Source organism: Hippichthys cyanospilos, chromosome 4, assembly GCF_059441005.1.
Source record: "Hippichthys cyanospilos isolate Australia breed blue-spotted pipefish chromosome 4, RoL_Hcya_1.0, whole genome shotgun sequence".
NCBI lineage: Eukaryota > Metazoa > Chordata > Actinopteri > Syngnathiformes > Syngnathidae > Hippichthys > Hippichthys cyanospilos.
In genome coordinates this window covers 20,559,891-20,578,333 of record NC_142372.1, presented here as the reverse complement: position 1 = coordinate 20,578,333, position 18,443 = coordinate 20,559,891, and the positions used below count along the sequence as shown (strand labels likewise).

Here is an 18,443-nt window from a genome sequence, read left to right as displayed (position 1 = left end):
TTTGACTCTAGGTATATTCACTTTCTGAAATCATATGTTTTAACGTTAATAGACGTATAGATAATAAAATAAAACTCGCAGAAACCGATGATATAAGTAGAACGTTATTATCCATCAATGTATCCATGATCTATAGACACTTATTGTCACTAGGGTCGCTGGCTCACTGGTGCCTATGGTCCCAAAGAAACCACGACCGGAGGAGCTCAACGACTTCAGGCCGGTCGCCCTGACATCACACGTGATGAAGACCATGGAGCGGTTGCTGCTACACCACCTGAGGCCACAGGTCCGCCATGCCACTGACCCCCTGCAGTTTGCCTACCAGGAGAAGGTAGGAGTGGAGGACGCTATAATCTATATGCTACACCGATCCCTCTCTCACCTGGACAGTGGCAGTGGTGCAGTGAGGATTACTTTTTTGGACTTCTCCAGCGCCTTCAACACCATACAGCCTCTGCTGCTCAGTGGTAAACTGACAGAGATGGGAGTAGGCTCACACCTTGTGGCATGGATTACGGACTACCTGACAGGCAGACCCCAGTACGTGAGACTGGGGGGCTGTACGTCCGACACTGTTGTCAGCAGCACAGGAGCGCCACAGGGGACCGTGCTGTCTCCTGTCCTGTTCACCCTGTATACGTCAGACTTCCAGTACAACTCTGAGTCCTGCCACGTGCAGAAGTTTGCAGATGGCACTGCTATCGTGGGATGTATCAGGAGTGGGCAGGAGGGGGAGTACAGGAAACTGATCCAGGACTTTGTCTCATGGAGCGACGCTAACCATCTGCACCTGAACACCACCAAGACCAGGGAGATGGTGGTGGACTTCAGGAGGCCTAAACCCCATCCGGAACCAGTAACCATCAAAGGAGAATGTGTAGAGTTTGTCCAGACCTACAAATACCTGCGTGTGCAGCTGGACAATAAACTGGATTGGACTACCAACACAGAAGCTCTGTGCAGGAAAGGACAGAGCCGACTGTACTTCCTCAGAAGGCTGGCGTCCTTCAACATCTGCAAAAAGCTCCTGCAGATGTTCTACCAGACTGTTGTGGCGAGCGCCCTCCTCTACGCAGTAGTGTGCTGGGGAGGCAGCACCAAGAAGAAGGACGCCTCGCGTCTGGATAAACTGGTGAGGAAGGCGGGCTCGGTTGTGGGCACAGAGCTGGACAGTCTTGACAACTGTGGCTGAGCGACGAGCGCTAAACAAGCTGCTATCAATCATGGACAATCCAACACATCCACTACACAGCATCATCCACAGACAGAGGAGCTGCTTCAGTGACAGATTGCTGTCACTGTCCTGCTCCACGGACAGGCTGAGGAGATCATTCTTCCCCCATGCCATGAGGCTCTTCAACTCCACCCGGGGCGGTAAAAGCTCACATTAAACTCTAAACCTCATACTCTGCACTGCACTATTCACTTTATACAAGCACCTTAATTATACTTGCACTAGACTCCAACGATTCACACTATTCTGTTTACACTGTTAACAAGCACCTTAAGTATACTTCTGTATTGGACTTATGTGTATCTTGTGTATTTTAATTCTCATATTTTACATCTCGACTTGAGGATACTGCTGGAAATGTGAATTTCCCTACGGGGATGAATAAAGTATCTATCTATCTATCTATCTATTCCAGCTGTCTTCAGGCAGAAGGTGGGGGACACCCTGAACTGCATGGTTGCCAGACAGTTGCAGGGCACGGGGACACACCAACAACCATTCACGTACCCAATCACACCCAAGGATAATTTAGAGTGTCCAATACACCTGCCATGCATGTTTTTGGAGTGTGGGAGAAAGCCAAGCGCCCGGACAGAACCCATGCGTGCAAGGAGAGAACATACAAACTCCACACAGGGTAGGCTACTAACCAGTCTTCCACTGTGCCACCCTAGAAAGTTATTAGTTACACAGACAACCTTCCGACAAGGTGGCTGTTGAACACAAAAGAGGAGAGCACTGTTTCAAATACATTCTACTCCACAATACATGTCATTGCATGAAAAGTGAAAACTTATACTCAACTTTGCTTTCTTCGATGTTTTTCTTGCTTCTTTTTCTATCTAACTTTAAATGGTATCTGTCACACATAAATCTGTATTTTATTTTATGTTGTGCGTCCAATACAGTTGTGTTTTACTGAATGGATACCAGTAACGTTAAAGTCGTTTTCCGTTGTACCAGTTCTGCATTGGTTCAGCCTTGCTTGGCCACAAGTGGTCACTTTTCCATTTAAAAATGTAACTCTGGTTAGACGTCATCCATTTGATCTGCATGTGGTCGTTTAAAGACCCAACGAAGGGATTGATTTTGTGCGGCTATTTTACTTGCCACCAGAGGCACTCAACTAATCTTTAGCGCAAAATATGTTGGTGCTGCTCTAATTTCTCAACATGCAGGCGTGTTCAGTCTGTGTGACGGAAAGCCTCATTTTGTCATCACCGGGTGTGACCTATACTTGACAAAAGTAGATCATCTGTTCAATTTCTTTAGTTGTGGCTTAACCGATGCACCTTATGGATGAAAATTTACCGTATTTTGAGGTATATATTGTTTAGCTAAAAATGTCAACTTTGTAATGTATCCAAAAAAAAACCCACCCTCCTTAACTTTCACTTTAATTTCCCAGCGGCACAAAAGTTCAAATTGTAGGGCAGGTTTATGAAGGCTTACCTCTGATAACACACCATGCACACGCTGGACATCATTGACAAAAATCACACTCCGACATAGTAGAGTTACTACCACTGTAAACTTCCCCTTTTAGGCTCATTTAAGGGTGATGAAATATACTGTATTTAGTTTGCAGTTTTTAATCAAGACGAGTTCCTTAAATCATGGGTGTGCATTATACAAATTATGAAATATTTTGAGTCAAAACAAACTGAAAAAAGTCATTGCACTGTTCAAATCACATGATATCAAATCACTTTACAGTACTCTTGTGTAATAGCAGCAATCGCAGATCCACAGGCAATGAAAAGAACAGGTTTACAATGATGTTTGATGTGTATGGTGAAGGCAGAAAGATGAACACAAACATAATCTTTAAAAGAAAGATACTGCCAAAGAATGGGGAGTGGCCATCAGGAGTAATGCTGCAAAAGAATAAAAGACTGCAAAAACATTTTTTTTTTCCACAGTCAAGGTTAAGTTCACATCTGTTCTCCATATGAATGTTGACATGAAGATCAGGCGGACTCCAACTAAATCCAGCTGTTACTTATTTGCCCATTCAACTTACATTAACAAGTCATGCGGCATAAATACTTGCATTTAAAAAAAACACACACATTTTTTTATATTGACCGCTAAAACCCAAAACAAACAATACAAAAGTTATTATTTTGAGCACTCAACAACCTTTTCCTTCCATTTCAAGCAAGCCAAGTTAACGTAAGTAACCTGGGGGAGGAGGAGTTTCAACACTCGACCGACACGTAGACAAGCTCACACAGTCGTTATAAATAAATGCACGTCACCACACTTATGTCCACATTCACCTCAATTTCTGCTTCTCCTGTAGATCAGCATGGCTTCACATTGTGTTCTGCTTGTTCTGCTCGTGAGTGCATGCACATTCCAAGGTAAGCGTGAATTGCCATCACACATTGCTTACTTGGAGTTTCCAAAGTTGGATGTTTTTTTTTTTTTTAATCACAATATTGTCACTGTGGTTGGAGACTTCCATTATTCTCCATGTTGGAATTTGCACCTGTTATTTGCGCTGTTCCGGTGCACATTATATAAATATGAACAATAGATATAATAGTTTCACAGGAGTGAGTGCAATTGTTTTTTATATATACAGTATTATGATGTGTGTATGACATATAAATCATTAGCCTGCATATCCTCTTTTGTGAGATGTTTGTTGATACTATTTATTGATTGATTTTATGTTTCAAGTAAAGCATTTATATCCAAGCTCAATAAAATCAGTGAAACGGTCTAGGATGTGCAGTCCTGTTGTGCACCAAACTAGTATTTGTTTACAGAACTTTCACTGTTCCAAGAGTTTCTAAGTAACTCCAGTGATCAATACATATAAATCTCTTAACTCAAACACTCCAAATATTTAGTTGCCCTATATTCAAATTTGACTGATAGTTCAAGCAAAACAAAACAAAGTTGCTTAGAAAGTAGTTTGCAGTGGTGGACAATTACACTGTAACATTTACTAGGGTAAGTTTGTGATATTTGTTAGGAGTAAAATGACAAAATACTCAAGTGACAATTCAGGATGTATGTTTTCAATATCGCAGAATAAATGACAAAATAACAGTTACAAAAGTAATCTAGGGTTAGATTATTATCTCTCTGATAAACTGTGAATCTATGTTTTTTGTTTATGAAAGCATTTCAAAATTGATGTTTCTTTATTTCAAGATTGTACTCTTGTACATTCTTGATAAAGTCTGTTATTTTTTGTATTGTGGTAAAAAAAAAAAAAAAAAAAATCTGCTACGTGGGTCTGTCCCAAAGACACTCGAGAGGCGCTGCCGAGCAAGGCATAATGGTGATGTAAATGAAAAATTAACCTAAGACTAACGTTAGTTGGAAAAAAAGTTTATTCTAGGCAATTACAACTAATGTCAAATGAGGCGTTGAAAAAAAAATGGCCTCAATCTCTTGTGCTTGAGTTCTTATAGTTAGTGTGGCCTCCCTGCTCAATTAACTAGGCTTGTGTATATTGTCACTCCCTTTGTTCCCAGCGGGACAACCGGCACCAAATCCCCTGGATTTTAGGTCTCTGCCCCTTAAGCTGGCCAGAGAAAACTATAAAACAAATGGTCAGCACTCAGTGTTAATAGTTAATAAAAGGATAACTATTCTATATAATAGACTTCAGTAGGTAAGAGAAGAGAAATTAAGATGTCAACCACAAAATAACCTTCCCACCATCCATCCATCCATCCATCCATCTATCCAGCCATCCATCCATCTTCTGCCACTACAGAGGTCCTCTCCTCAGGCACTTCTTGTAGATCTTCTCGGTCCTTTTCCTGGTGCGATATGTCTGGGAACACCTCACCAGAATGGCATCCAGGAGGCATATACCCAGCTTTTGCCAGAACCCACATTTGATGACCTCTTGGCTAAAAGCTCCTTCTTCGCCACGACAAACCAATACAGAGTCCGCCCCACAGCAGACACTCCACCAACCCACCTGTCAATCTCCTGCTACATCTTGTCTCGAAAAGACACCAAAGTACTTGAACTTCTCTACCTTGAAAAGTGGCTCATCCCCAACCCTCCACTGTCCAGTGAGAGTTGAAGATCAGCAAGAGCAAAAAGCAGAGATGCAATACTGATGCCATCAAACTGGACCTTCTCAACGCCTTGGCTGTGCCTAGAAATTATGTCCATACCCTGTATTCCCAAAGTACTGTACACAGAATGGTAGAGGGACACTGTTGAACGCCTTTTCCAGATCCACAAAATGCATGTAGTCTAGTTGAACAACTTCCATGCATTGGCAAGGACCCTGTCAAAGGTGTGGAGCTGGTCCACTGTTCCAGGCCCAGACAAAAACCACACTGCTACTCCTGAATCTGAGAATTGACTTCCTGGTGGACCACTCTCTCCAGGACTGAGTAGACGGTGCCAGGGAAGCTGAGGAGCGTGATCTCTCTGTAGTTGGAACACACCCTCCGTTTCCCTCTTCTTAACAAAGGGGACCACAACCCAAGTCTGACCACACGAGCCTCATCCACCCCTGGGGATAGGCTACCCAGGAACCTCTTAACCACTTCTGTGGCTTCAACACCAGAAATAGGAGAGCTCACCCCATATGCTGCTCACTCAAAGTGAGATCAGGAGTCAGGAATTCATTAAAATCTTATGCAGATAGGTTGGGAATCTTGACTATACAATTCAAACTATTAAGATTTTTGTGTCTAAAATTTGAATTAGAACCGATTTAGAATCTTTTTTTTAAATTCAAACCGATTTGATTAGATTCAATCTAAATGATTTCTGCTTCATTCTATAGATGTGCAATAAAACTTTTTTGTCTTGACAATTATTACGTTTTGATTTGTAAGGAACATGCCTTTTCCAGAACGGTTTGGTGGAAGGGCGGTTAGCACGTCCGCCTCACAGTTAGATACAAAAGCTGCAATTTCTTAAAACGTATGAATATTTAACAAAAAAACAAAACAATGGTGTTATGTTACCAACGTGTTTTATGAAGAACTCCTGGAATGTGAAGATATAAACACTTTTTATATGAAAGATTTTGAAGAATTACAACCCTTGGGGTCGTTTTGACCCCACTTATGCATTTAAGGGGGAAAATATTTCTTCACAAACAGACACTGAACTAAATGTAAATTCTATGTCAAATTACTCTATATTTTATGTCAATTGTATGTCACCTGTTTTTGCATTTAACTAAAATATGCAGTCAGTTTTACCTTGGTCTTTACATTATTACCACTTATTTGGCTTATATTATTACTCTTCTTGAAACAGCACTGGTCCATAGTTTAAAATTACAGAAATCACTGCAAATGATTTACAGAATTGTTGAGCCAGTAGCAAGTTGTAGTGATTAAATCCTTTTTTTTTTCATTGAAAAAAAAATGGGCATTGTTGATACAGAATATATTCAAGCCCCAAACTGTACCAATGTATTTGATTTAGCCATTTGTTCAAAAGTTGCATTTGACAGAAAAAATTGTACACATTTTCTTCTTTTTTTTTATATAGTTTCTATTCAAGGGCCGAATGAGCGCAGACTGTTCAAAAACCTTTTGCTTGACTACAACGTACTGGAGAGGCCAGTTCTCAATGAGTCTCAGGCTCTCATTGTTGAAGTCGGCATTTTCCTCAGGCAGATCATGGATGTGGTGTGTAACTTGTTTCTTATTATTATAAGTAGTAGTGGTTGTATTATTGTTATTTTTGTTGTGGTTGTTTTTATTGTATGATGATAATGATGATAGTGATGATGATGATGATTATTATTGTTGTTGATATTATTATAATTATTATTACATTGGTCAATTATAAATAAGTCCAATTGCTTTGAGTCGAACATGGCAATAACTGTAGAAGGATTTTGATGATTATCAAATGCAATCCCAGCACGTGTGAGTATGAATCGTAAACACTCAAGGTTTTATTAGAGCCTCAAACTAAAAGATTTTCCTCCACAGGATGAGAAAAACCAGGTTTTGACAACCAACATTTGGCTGCAAATGGTAAGATGTTCAAGTCTTCACACTTGTGTGTGTGTGTGTGTGTGTTTATTTATTTATTTATTTATTTATTTATTTATTTATTTATTTATAATAAATAGAAGTCATTTTGAGCAGTGCTCCTATACAGCCTAAGGAAATTGTCAAACGTATTTTTTCAAATTATTCAATGTAAATCAATTTAATTTGATCAGAATACAGGTTCATTTTCAAGCATGTTTAAAGCGAAAAATTAACCCAGTAAAACTAGGACCTTTTCTGAAGACTTAATTAATTCACTCCTTCTCCATTGCACCATTCGAGGCAGCAACAAAACCATGATGACAAATATGTTTTCCTGAATCTCTTACACTGCATGTTTGGCAAAAAAGACATCAAATTAGGTGTGAGTTTGTGAAGAAAGCTTTTAATTTCTAGGAAGAGATGACTCCTAGAGCTTCCCTAATAAGGGCTGTACTTAACACACGTTATGTCCAATTCTGGGTTATCATACACTCATTTACAAGTAGGATCAATCAGTAAAGAAATAAATGAAAAAAACGCATACTGTGCAATCATTTTTTAATAAATCAATAGGTATGCTCCTCTAACATCATAATATAACAACGAACAGACTATTTTGAACAGTTTCAAAAAACAGGAGAAAAGGTAATACATCATAAGCAGTTTTATGGACATGACAAATGCATAATCATTATTGCTGTTCCAATCAATATTTTAATTATTCAATAAGATAAATAGATCAAACCTCTAAGCATGTATTCTGTTTTATGCTTGTGTTGTCTGACTTTTTTTTATTGAAATAAGTTAAACATTTTTAACGTATAGGACATATAAGTTTTATTTTCTAATGTTTGAAAACATAAATACAAAATAAATCATGCATTTCACAAAAGCAGGCTTATATCAGAGAGATTCATTTGGAGTTATGAATAAAAATATTTTTCAACAGAGATATTCATTTTGAGAGTTCTACTAAAATAACCTCCTTACGATCTCCTGCATCCATTTGGTTCAAAGTGTTTGGAAATAAGGGATTAGTAGACATTGTGCATCATTGAAACATGAATGCGTCGAAACTTTAAAAGCGTTGTTCTCAACTCTCGGGTTTTCAACTTGGCAACATTCAAACTACTGTAACTTTGGTCATTTTTTAGCTACCTCAGTGAATCATATATATATATATATATATATATATATATATATATATATATATATATATATATATATATATACAAGCAAGCATGTTTGGATAACAGAGTACGTGGCTATATTATCAGGTTTTGCACCTACGAATTAAGAATTAAGAATTAAGAATTTTTCCCATCTGTCTTTCTGAATCGTATGATTCAGAATTCCCCACCTGCATTCTGAAATGCTGTACTTTGCACATGTGAGGTATGCATAAATACTGTATATCCTAATCGTCTGCCCCACAGTCCTGGAATGACTATCAACTACCGTGGGACATATCTCAGTATGGTGGGTTGGAGACGCTAAGATTTCCTGATCATCTCCTTTGGAAGCCAGATATTCTACTTTATAACAGGTAACCCTAACAACTACGTGTGGAAGTGAACCTGACAGGTTTGGGCATAGAGGCGCACTGCAATGTCTACACCAGGGGTGTCAAACTCATTTTTATTGTGGGCCACATTGTAGTTCTAGTTTCTGTCAGAGGGCCGGTATGACTGTGAAGTCAAATCTTTTTTAAATGCTTTTGTAAAACACGCACCAAGTTTTGAAATCAGAGGCCGGCAAAAACTGATTGTGAATTAAAACATGCTTGCATTTTCTCCCCAGGTTTTTAAAGGTTGAAGACAACTTGCAAATTTGCTATTTTAGCCAGAAACTTGAAGTCAAATCAGCATTTCGTGGGCCACATAAAATGATCTGGAGGGCCGGATCTGGCCCCCGAGCCTTGAGTTTGACACAGGTGGTCTACACAGTGAATTTATAAGTGCATCTTTTTACTCTAAACGGACTATATTGCATTTGGTTCCAGTGTAAACAGAGTAAATTTCACACTTTGATATACACTGAATTTTTACTTTCTTCCAAGTCGAAATTTGATTTTTAAATATGACTTGGTTTCGACTGGGAGCAAATATATATTTTTAAAGTAAAACATACTTTACAAAATTTACTGTGTACACACATGAGTGGCGCAGGCCGCCACCCAAATGTCCCCTGACCTCTTTCGCCCCTTACCTGTTGTAATTACTGTATAAACCCTGCACACAAAAGTTTCCCATTGCTTGAGCAGGGAAAAAGACAATGAGCTCAGCTTTAATGCAAGCTAATTGTTGACAAGATAAACAGGATAAAACTAAAAAAAAAAAAAAACTAACAAAAATCACCCTGTTATCGCACTTCTTCTCAAAAATAGGATCCCAAAGCACACAAGACTGCACACCAAGACTGAATAATCAAACATGACTTTAATTGAATCAAGGGATCGCTTGACTGTGTTTAAAAACAGCTATGAAGAAAACAAAAACTTCATTACAAGTATTTTATTTCCTAGTGTGGGGTTCTTCAAAATAGGGCAATAGATCCATCACAAGCTATCAGGCTTAATGTCCTCAAAATGGGTCTTAAGGATCTGGATGGAAATAGAGGTTGATTAAAATCAACAAGCCTAATTTGTTAAAGTAAGGAGTAGAAAGTGCCAATGTCTTTTTCTAAATGCAGAAGGCGTAAAAGGAAAAGATTGCTGCTTGAGGATGGGGGTATCTTTTTTACTTTTTTACTTAATTACAATAACAAACTGTTCGCGCTGTGTTACTACCCACCACTTTAAAAGATCAGAGTTTTTCAATTGCTGCAAATGTGCCCCAGGTTTTATTTAATAGCAGGATGTTGACGTTATACATTTGGGGTCAGTGACGCAGCTTATACCTGTTATGATTTTCTAAAATTTTACAATCATCCCTCCATCCATATTCTATTGCCAGGTATCCTCATTGGGGTCGCTGGCCTGCTGGTACCTATCCCAGCCATCTAAGGGCAGTAGGCGGGGGACACCCTGTACTGAGTGCTAGCCCATCGCAGGGCACACAGAGACATAGAACCATTCACACTCGCAATCACACCTAAGGGCAATTTCACCTAAGGGAGTGTTCAATACATCTACAGTGCATGTTTTTGTAATGTGGGCGGAGACCTGAGTGCCATATACAGTATTACATTTACATTACATATTACGCTTGATTTTATATTTACTACAGCTGTTTCTTAATTATTGTGAGAAATCATTAACATGATTGGTGTCTTTACAGAAAAGAGTATGACATTCATTAACTTATGAGAATAACATTATACTTTGACCAAATTTATCATTTCAGATGTGAGTATCAAACTCTTAGCCCATTGTGTGACACAGTATTAAAGAAGTAGCTCTCAGTTTCAAAAAGCTTGGCGATATGTCATTCGAATTTAAATATTTAGTAGCCTACCTTGTGTTGCAGCATATTTGCTAACTCGTTGCTCACAGGAAAAGTGCTTGCATGATAAAATTACAGTTTTTACAAGTCCAGTCAAAAATTGAAATGAAAAGTGTGCTTAAAGTTTCAATTTGATATTTTGTCATCCACAGTGCAGACAAAAGTTTTGATCCGACCGTCCATACCAAAATTGTGGTTAGCTCCTCAGGCAAATGTTTGTATATACCTCCAGGTAAGGAACATTTCAGTCCATCTCCATACTTATACAAAAGCATCAATGAACTCCTTTTTTACTTATTAAGGTTCATCAATTGGACTATAGATCCCCTGCATAATACTGTACATGTTACTTGCCAATTTTCAAGTGTGTGCACGTATAGTGTGAATAGGCAAGGCCTGATAACTGGACTGGCAATATATCACTATTTTAAGTCACTGTCATTTAAAACCGTCCAATTTTATTTTTGTTTAATCTTTCTCGTTGTCTGCCTTAACTGGCAACTGCAGTGTGCAACGGGAGCCTCCTTTCATTGAGTCTCATTGGCTGCAGCAACCAATCACATTGCCCATTTGCAGTTTTTGTTGGCTTTAGTATCAATATACTTTTGCTTCTGCTGCGGGTAACATGGCTAACATTGATAGATACTATCATATGCTTACTTTCAAGGAGCGTTTACATGCTATCGCTTGAAGTAGGACGCGAGCCCCCGAGCCTGCTCAAGTGTGGCAAAAAAATCAAACTTTTCCTCCCGTCCAAACAAATGAAGTCGGCTGTAGGGGAGGTTTTCACGTGTAGCGGTTGGTAAACGGAATTGGAGTCAGAGGGGACAAAGATGCCAGCAACAGGCATTTTGTTGACATCAAAACTCTCACATATGAGGAAAAAGGAGCACACATAACAGACAAACATGTACGAAGAACATGTGATAGCAGAACTTGTCCCATAGTATCAAATATCCCCCCTGGAACTCCTCCTTTCAACCACAGATTTATGTATGCCACACCATATGGTTTTTGAAAATAGAGCAGCTGGCAATGCGAGTAAGCTACGAGCTACAAGTGAGCGAGTGAATGGGAATGAGGAGAGCCGCTTCCTTTGACTGGCCAGGAGTCAATAATACCAAAAGAAAGAAATGCCTCCCATACACACAGTTTGGCATGAAAATTGCACCCTTGATGTTGACACAGTGAATCTTTTGCTGCTTCTTGAGTATTTAATTTTATGTGTCACTGTTTCTTTGAGAGGAGATGGCTATCTTCTCTCAAGACTTTTTCCATCCCGATTTCCCATTTATTTCCCTTCAGGGATCTTTAAGAGCACCTGCAATATCGATCTTCGCTGGTTTCCCTTTGACATACAGAAATGTGACCTCAAGTTTGGCTCCTGGACTTATGGAGGCTTGTCTCTAGACTTGTCACTGATAGAGGCAGACATCAGTGAATATGTGATCAATGGAGAGTGGGATCTCGTTGGTAAGAATAATTTGATATTGTGCATCAGTACTAACAGATTCTAGTAATACATTTAAAGATTTGGGAAAATGCTGGAGGGAAAGTCCCTGAAATCAGATTTGGCACATGCAGCATCCACTTCAACTTGTGGGCCTGGAAGGGGGCTCCTTCCACCTTAGGGCATTGAAACATGTCAACATGTTTGTTTTGACCAGGTCCCATCCTTTTTTTTTTAGCCCTTGGGCTGGATAATGCTGATCATTCTTGACCTCTAACTTGCGTCAAAGGATGAATATTGTAAAACAAATTTTACCTCTCTACATTTTACATGAGTAGACTGTTCGTACAAAGATCAGGATCCTGAGTCATTTTGACGTCTGCCTGCTCCGATACTTTTCAACCTACTTGGCCGATGAGACAAAAACACACTAGTGTTCCTTCTGCTGAACATTTTAAACCTTTTTCCAAACCTTCCCCTTACCCTCAATCTTCATTCAAGGCTGAGTAACATTGCATGAAGGGTTGGTCCAAGGTCCTACTTTGGCCTTCCATCCTCCTTGTCTCGTAAATACCTGACATGGAGCTGTAATATTCCTAAACAAGGACTTGTGTGTCCATAAGTGTCCAAAGCTACAATGACCCATTTCTAGAATAGTAAGTTGACTGAACAATGTGATTTCTGTATGAAAACATTTGAAGAATACTTTTATAAGAACGTGCAAAATTTAGCTTTAAACCGTGGAAATAGTATCTGAATATGATGTTGGAAATACATGATACCCCCCACCCCAAATTCATAGTTATATCAAAGCAATTTTAAATGACATTAAAAATCAATATTTGACTACATCTAAAATAGAGCAATACAACATATCCCTTTGCTTTGCCTTCTGCTAAAGTCAACCTAAAGATTACCCAAAAGATTATAGCAAGACTCAATTGTTTTTTTTTTTTCTCTCTCAGTGGTTTCAGGAAAGAAGAATAACCGCATTTATGAGTGCTGCACAGAGCCCTATCCAGACGTCACTTACACCATAGTCATGCGCAGACGGACAATCTTCTATGTTCTCAATTTGCTTATTCCCTGTATCCTTATCTCCATTCTGGCTCTGCTTGTCTTCCTGCTGCCTGTTGACTCGGGGGAAAAGCTATCACTGGGTAATGTCTTTTCATTCCATTCAAATTGTCTTCACATGAAAAATGATTCCTCAGGAGTTTGCATCAGTTTTGACAGCCTTTTTTACTTCATGATATTAATGGAATTCAAAACAAGTTGCATTGTTTTACATGTTTGTAACTAAGATGGCTTTGCAGCTTTGGTTTTGAAGCACTAACTGAGATTTGGTATATTTCAGGAATCACAGTCCTGCTCTCCCTAATAGTCTTCTTGCTGCTAGTTGCAGAAATAATGCCCGCCACCTCACTGTCAGTGCCTCTAATAGGTAAGTAAGGGGATGTTATTAGCTGTCTAGCCAAGACCTGGCTTGCACTCTATCTGCAGTACTCTCAATCCCATTTAGACACAAGCAAGACTTTGAAATGCTTTTTCAACTCTGCATTTTTTGTTGTTGACAGTGCCGAAAAATAACTTTGCATAAACCCCTTGTATATGATGGATGAAAGAATGGACAGCTAATACTTTCCTCTATCCCTTCACCTTTGTAGCTCAGTACTTTGCCATCACTATGGTCGTTGTTGCACTCTCTGTGACTGTCACAGTTGTGGTCTTACAAGTTCACCATCATGACCCGAATGGAGCCAAGATGCCAAATTGGGTGAGTCCCCATTCCACACGATAAACACACCCTCACCATTTACCAGTATTTTTGTTCAGATAGACCTTTACATTGCACTGACCTGCGGAAGAACTGGACACAGTCAATACATTTGGAATCAGTACATTCTAAATAGAAATGGGTTAGCGGAGTAGGACGTCTCCTCTCCCTTCCATCCCTCAGGAATTTTCATTCATGTGGGTACCGGAATTTTCAAAACTTGAAAAGTATTTATTAGGGGGGTCTGGTACTTTTTGCAGTGTAATTATTGTATTAATTAAACATTGACTGCGATACAGTAGATGTAAGTGCACATAAACCTAATCATTTAAAAATACAGTAGGAAAACATAGTTGTATTGCTATAAATGCTCAGACCAATAAATGCTTTTGGGGAGTCCCTTCTCAAGATTTTGATTCATAGTAGAGATTCACAAGATTTTGTTTTACAATAATTTTCTAAATGAAGAAAAACGGTCTTGGCCTGAAGCTGAAAATTCAAAATAATTTTCTCATCTGGTTGCGAGAAGAAATATAAATGTTTTGAGCAAGGAAATCCTAATAAGAAAATGAGATTTTATATCTCGAAAATAAAAACGTAAAATCTTATTGCGACACAAGTTCTTTTTTCTTTTTTGAGAAAAAAGAATATGTTAGTGGTTATGGGCTTTTTTTTTACCTAGCTGCAGAATGATTTGATAGTTTTCTGCATTTGATAATGCAGTATTGAAATGAATGTGAACAATGTTAATGACTCATACTGTATCTCTCTTTGTTTGTTTTCAAAGATCCGTGTGGTTCTCCTTGATTGGTGTGCCTGGTTTCTGCGCATGAAGCGTTCAACTGAGGAACAAAGCATGAACCTCAAAGCCCAAGTGGACAGCTTTCACCCAGCCTTATTCAATTCTGGGTTGGTTGGACAAGCTGGTGAGGGTGAGGTTCTCATCAAAGATGCAAGCTCCACATTCGGCAGCATTGAACCTGAGCTTGCCAACATCCTACATGAAGTGCGTTACATTGCCAAGCACTTCCATGACCAGCACCAGAGAGAGGCCGCACGCACTGATTGGAAGTTTGCTGCTGCTGTGATTGACCGTCTTTGTTTCTGGATTTTCCTCCTATTCATCATCCTATCCACCTTGGGGATTCTTATATCAGCACCAAACTTTACTGAGGCTATCACCAAAGATGTGCTCTCTTGAAAATTTGGCTCAAAAATAAATGCCAGCGAACAGAAAAATGTCCAGATTTCTTAGAATTTCATTTTTCAAGCACGTCATCATATAAAAAAGTAATAGTAGCCTGTTGTATATAAGGCTAGGTTCACGCTGCAGGGCTTATCGCTCAAGTCTGATTTTGAATTTGCGCGAGCCGATCACTTCATGGATGTTGAACATGCACATGCAACAGTTCAAATTGCATGCAGTGTAAAAGCCAAAGCAGAGAACCACTTCTTGAATTTGTCATGTGGTACAGTGGTTCAAGAAGGTTTGAATGTCATAACTTACGTCACTGAACCACGCTTCGCTTTGTGGCTTCACTATTACTCGACTGCCACTCTATGTGCATTTCCCTCATAGCTAATGACCAGAATTGCCCAAATAAAGGACACACCTGTGTGTCTATGTCTAACTATGTCAGCACACAGAAAATTATTTGTTGACGTGTTTCACTTCAAGACAGTAGGTGGCAATAGAGACCAGTTAATGGCTGTGTCTTAAAGTGTCATCATCATGTCACGGACTATAAAGACAGGTGGTATGGGCATGTTTTAATTTTTGTGGGTGTTAATAAATAACCTACATATCTAATGATAGAACTGATGCCGCTGAACAATTTGAGTGATTGAAAGAAAAATAATATTCATAAATAACTGTAATTTTTATGTCTTTAAAAGCATTTACAAAATTGGGGGAAAAAATGCTATGTGGATAGTTTGCAAAGTGTGTGCACAAGGGTTAATGTTGCTTCTTCATACTGATGCTCCAGAGACCGACTCACTGAACCCCTAGGGTTCGATTCAACCCAGGTTAAGAACCACTGCATTAGAGGTTACACATATCATGGCTATCCAAATAAAACGCATGGTCCGTGTTCTTAATATGACTAAATAACGGTACTTTTAGACGCGGGGGGGTCAGAGACGAGACAGGTGCGAGGCAACGTACTCACGCATAGGGCCAAATGCTGAAACTAATGTTGCAACAACAAAACGGTTTGAAGTTTCAATGCTTTATTTTCACAGTGCTTTATTTCACAGCTGAATATGAATTTGTCGAAAAGCCCTAAAAGTCTTCATCACTATCTGACATATCTCCTTCCTTTTAAATCCCAGACGTCCTCTCCTTCCTGCTCATAAGTTGTGCAACCATCCTCAATACTCTTCCACGGGGAGTCATCTTGGTCCTGTCCAATTTGTTTGCTGAAACCTTCTTTACCCAAGTGACGACTTTAGGGAGATTAGAGCGTTGATTGGTTGCTCTTTGTTGTGTTTCTCCCCCCACCTGCTGACATCCACGCATGCCATCCCACTGCTCTTGCATTTATGTCTTGAACGGACAAGTCTTTTTCTTCTCATAAAGGGTCAAATTCCGCTGGAAAAATGATCCACGTTGTCTCATTGTTGATAGGCATTAAGGTGGCGCTTGATGAAAGTGCATTTGAAAGTGCAAACGTGCCAAAATAGCATACCAAACCAAATTAGATAAATATATAATCATTTTCATCGATATTACTTATTTTGCATTCGATTGAATGTTATTCAAACACAGGTATGCTGAGAAAATTGGTCTGGTTTTGAGTTATGCTGGTATAAGTCGATCCCCCCTCCCCTAATGGGGGGTTGAAAATGAGGGGAAAAAAAACGACTTGTACACTAAGAAATACGGTATGTAAGCAGCTTACTTGGACTGTCTTTACACTTTCATGCTCCCTAATATACAGCCAATTAAACACTACTCAGAAATTTGGAAATTTCCAACAGCACCAATAGACACAGGTAGTGACAGACTGACAAATTCTACTGTTGCATCGATCTTAGCACAAAATCTACTGTTCCAATAGTCTTAGTCCGCCATTTTTTAAATGTTTTTGTTATTCAGCAGTCCATCAGCAAAACATTGGTCTGGACAGCCTGTTTCTACCAATGAACTGCCCACCTCTGTTAAATGCTATTTGTAAGTAAGCCTTATACTATAGCACCTTGTAAAAGGGTTCACTTCTTTAGCTTTTACTCCTTTTATTAAATTGCACCATTTATTTCCAACTGTTTCTTAAAACGTTCTGCGTGAACATTTGCTGGTTCTTTGTTGTAACTTATAAACTGACCAACCAGAAAACTTTACATTCGCAGTCTGACTATTTCATGATGCCAAGAAAATCAAGTGCACAAGCCCATATGGGTAAGCCACTCTCCTGGACTTTTGCAGCAGAAGGTCGACTGTGTCTAAAATGATTGCCAGAAAACGCCAGAACCTAACACATAGAATTACATCTAGCAAAGCTTGACCTTAACTGATTTCAACTATTCTAGGTGTGCAAGGTTCAATACAATAAGGCCTGAGCAAGAATAAAAGGTCACAGCAGTACAACGTACTAGTTTGAGTCATTTATGTGTGGCAACAGCAAAAGACATTTTGGATGGAAGTGATAAAAGCCTATAAGGTTAAAAGTTTTGAAAAGGGGCGAGGTTTCCTTGATGTCTCTTGATGCCATCTATTATATACAGAAAGTTATGTGCCCTTTAAATTTGCATTGCTGGCCAGTTCAATTGTAGATCACCTGCAACTCTATAGGCAACAAGCCAGTTTTATTGCTTTTTTTTAGTTTTCCATTCCAGCTCACATCCTTTGCAGCTGCTTCTGCTGGAGCCTGCAAGGGTGATTTCCCATTTTTTCCCATCAAATCAATGATGTCTCATTGGTCAGTTTTGATCTAGAAACAAGATTTTGCACATTTACAGCAAAATATGGGGTTGATGAAGTTTTAATTTGGGTTTTGAAATGAGCACAAAAGTACCTCTATTATCATAGCTTCCTTATCTCATCTATTCATCCGTTATCTTAATCGCTTCTCCTCACGAGGGCCGCAAGCCTATCCCTCCTGGCAATAGAATAGAATAGAATAGAATAGAATAGAATAGAATAGAATAGAATAGAATGTCATTGTACAGCTGGTGTACAAAAAAATGTGAGTGCTGCTCTGATCAGTGCATATTAAATACATATAAACAAATAAAAAGAATGCATGTTATTAAAAAAAAAAAAGAAAAGGCAACAATCATAGTTTAATTACATTTTTTTTCCAGTGTATTCTTGTTCTGTTGTTATTCAAAACCTTAATTGCGCTGGAGAAACAGCTTGTCTGCATCCATTTATCCAGCTTTTTTGAGCCCTGTAGGGCTGACCAGAGGGCAACAGTTTGAAAACCGGGATGAGGTGTATCTCTGACAATGTTTCAAACTGTACTTTAATTAAAAAAGGCAACAACTCCATGATAATCCTATCATGGAGTTGTTGCCTTTTTGTGAGAAGTTTAAGGACATTTTACAA

General features: G+C 39.0%; 1 protein-coding gene across 1 annotated transcript; it reads left to right on the top strand.

Moving 5' to 3' along the window:
* The first annotated feature begins 3,455 nt into the window (after positions 1 to 3,455).
* Positions 3,456 to 15,135, top strand: LOC148424965 (neuronal acetylcholine receptor subunit alpha-7-like). Its single transcript, XM_088413114.1, has 10 exons — positions 3,456 to 3,603; positions 6,731 to 6,870; positions 7,180 to 7,224; positions 8,661 to 8,770; positions 10,820 to 10,899; positions 11,973 to 12,140; positions 13,083 to 13,277; positions 13,475 to 13,561; positions 13,785 to 13,894; positions 14,682 to 15,135. Exons 1-10 carry the CDS (start codon positions 3,549 to 3,551, stop codon positions 15,093 to 15,095), a joined length of 1,404 nt encoding a protein of 467 aa, XP_088269240.1. The 5' UTR covers positions 3,456 to 3,548; the 3' UTR covers positions 15,096 to 15,135.
* The last annotated feature ends 3,308 nt before the right edge of the window (positions 15,136 to 18,443 follow it).

Excerpts from the sequence above, each read along its gene's own strand:
- LOC148424965 (XM_088413114.1), top strand. The coding sequence starts at position 3,549 with ATGGCTTCACATTGTGTTCTGCTTGTTCTGCTCGTGAGTGCATGCACA. Across the intron at positions 7,225-8,660 it reads CCAACATTTGGCTGCAAATG|TCCTGGAATGACTATCAACT; the intron begins GTAAGATGTTCA and ends TCTGCCCCACAG. Across the intron at positions 8,771-10,819 it reads GATATTCTACTTTATAACAG|TGCAGACAAAAGTTTTGATC; the intron begins GTAACCCTAACA and ends TGTCATCCACAG.